Source organism: Panthera leo, chromosome A2 (genome assembly GCF_018350215.1).
Source record: "Panthera leo isolate Ple1 chromosome A2, P.leo_Ple1_pat1.1, whole genome shotgun sequence".
Lineage (NCBI taxonomy): Eukaryota > Metazoa > Chordata > Mammalia > Carnivora > Felidae > Panthera > Panthera leo.
Window position 1 is genome coordinate 154,860,668 of NC_056680.1, and position 1,573 is coordinate 154,862,240.

General features: G+C 47.2%; 1 protein-coding gene across 1 annotated transcript; it reads right to left on the reverse strand.

Moving 5' to 3' along the window:
* Positions 1-253: 253 nt before the first annotated feature.
* TAS2R38 (taste 2 receptor member 38) lies at positions 254-1,258 on the reverse strand. Its single transcript, XM_042927645.1, has one exon. It carries the CDS (start codon positions 1,256-1,258, stop codon positions 254-256), a length of 1,005 nt encoding a protein of 334 aa, XP_042783579.1.
* Positions 1,259-1,573: the final 315 nt, after the last annotated feature.

A 1,573-nucleotide genomic window follows, 5' to 3' on the forward strand; every position in this document is an offset into this window, starting at 1 on the left:
TGAACTATAGTGTACAAAGCATTTACACTGAGTACCTCACCTCTCAATTTCACTCATTTTATCAAAACAAACTTGGGGAACTTGTGCCATTCTTGACTAGGCCATGGTTAGAGCTTTGATTCTTTTATTCCACTCTGGGTGAGTTCACTGATGTAAAGTTATGTTTACGGAAGAAACTGGAATAGCTTTCTGAAGGCTTTCTGAACAATCAGAGGCATATTCATGAAGAGCTCGTTTCATCTCGTGTCTGCTTTCAACATAGGTCTGGAGTCCTGGGATCTGCCTTGTGGTCTGCCCCTATCTTTAGGCTGTTCTGAACCCAGAGTAGAATGGTCTCCACAGCTCTCCTCAGCTTGGCATTGCCTGAGATTAGGATTGCTGCATGTATCGAGGGACAAGCTGCTAGGATCCCCACACAGATCATTACCCCGATCTTGTTGTGCCACAGCATCAGTAAAGGCACTGAAACGAGGGCAGCACAGAATGACACCACATAGAGACAGAGAAAGGAGACAAGAGATCTGAGGGCTTTGATATGGGCTTCCAGGCTGGGGTCGCGGGAGTCTTTGGTTTTGGCCCTCATTGTCCTCATGTGCCTCCCCAGGGAGACAATCAGCACCCCAGAAGAAACCAGAAAAAATAACAACGACGGGATGGACACCAGTGTGCAGAAGATGAAGGAGTGATAGAAATTGAGTTTTGCAATTTGCAAATTGAATTCTGTATTATTCACGAATAGCATAGTTGTGAATGTGAAGCCAGATCTGCTAAAAAAGTCCCCCAAACAGATGGCGGTGCAGATACAAGAGAAAAACATTGCGCCCAGGAGCATCTGGGGGACCTTCCGGGAGACCCAGCTTGCCACACAGTGCAGGAGGGTGTGAGAGAAACGGGCAATCTTGGAGCAGTAGAGAAGACTGAGGCAGGTGGTGAGCCAGAGCCCAACTTGGTTTGTGATCATCCAGAGCATGATGATGGTCTGGTAGCTGAGGCTCAGCGGATCTTTCATCCTCTGGAAGTATGTAAGCTGGATGGCATCCAGAAACAGCAGCCCATGCAGGAAAAGCCGGGTGAGGCTGAGACTCAGAAGAATAAGATCACAGTTGCTCAGTGGCTGCTTCCTCACCACATCCCAAAAATTCACCAGGAAAATGAAGGCATTGGCCAGGACCCCCACTGTAAATTCCAGGATTGAAAGGAATAGAAATGCACTCTTGACTTCATAGGACACAGTTATGACAGGAGTCAGAGCCAACATGATGTCTCTTCTTACTTGGTTAATCTAAGTCTCACATACCCCCCAGCAGAGAAGGGTCAGTGTACATTACAAGCCAGGACTTCTCCTTCACAAAGCATCAGGCTTTTGCCCTAGATCAATGCCCAAGTGAGTGCACAAAAAATTCGGCCAGCAAACTTAGAGGGATATTGTTGCTTTAGAATATCTCTTGGATACACACAAGAGCTCATTGTAAGAGCAGAAGGAGGACGGTTCTTTCTCTTGGGTGATGCAGAAGCTTTTAATAAACCTGGGTGTGTCTGTACAGCAGCCCTCCCAGAGGGCCCTAGCATAGCA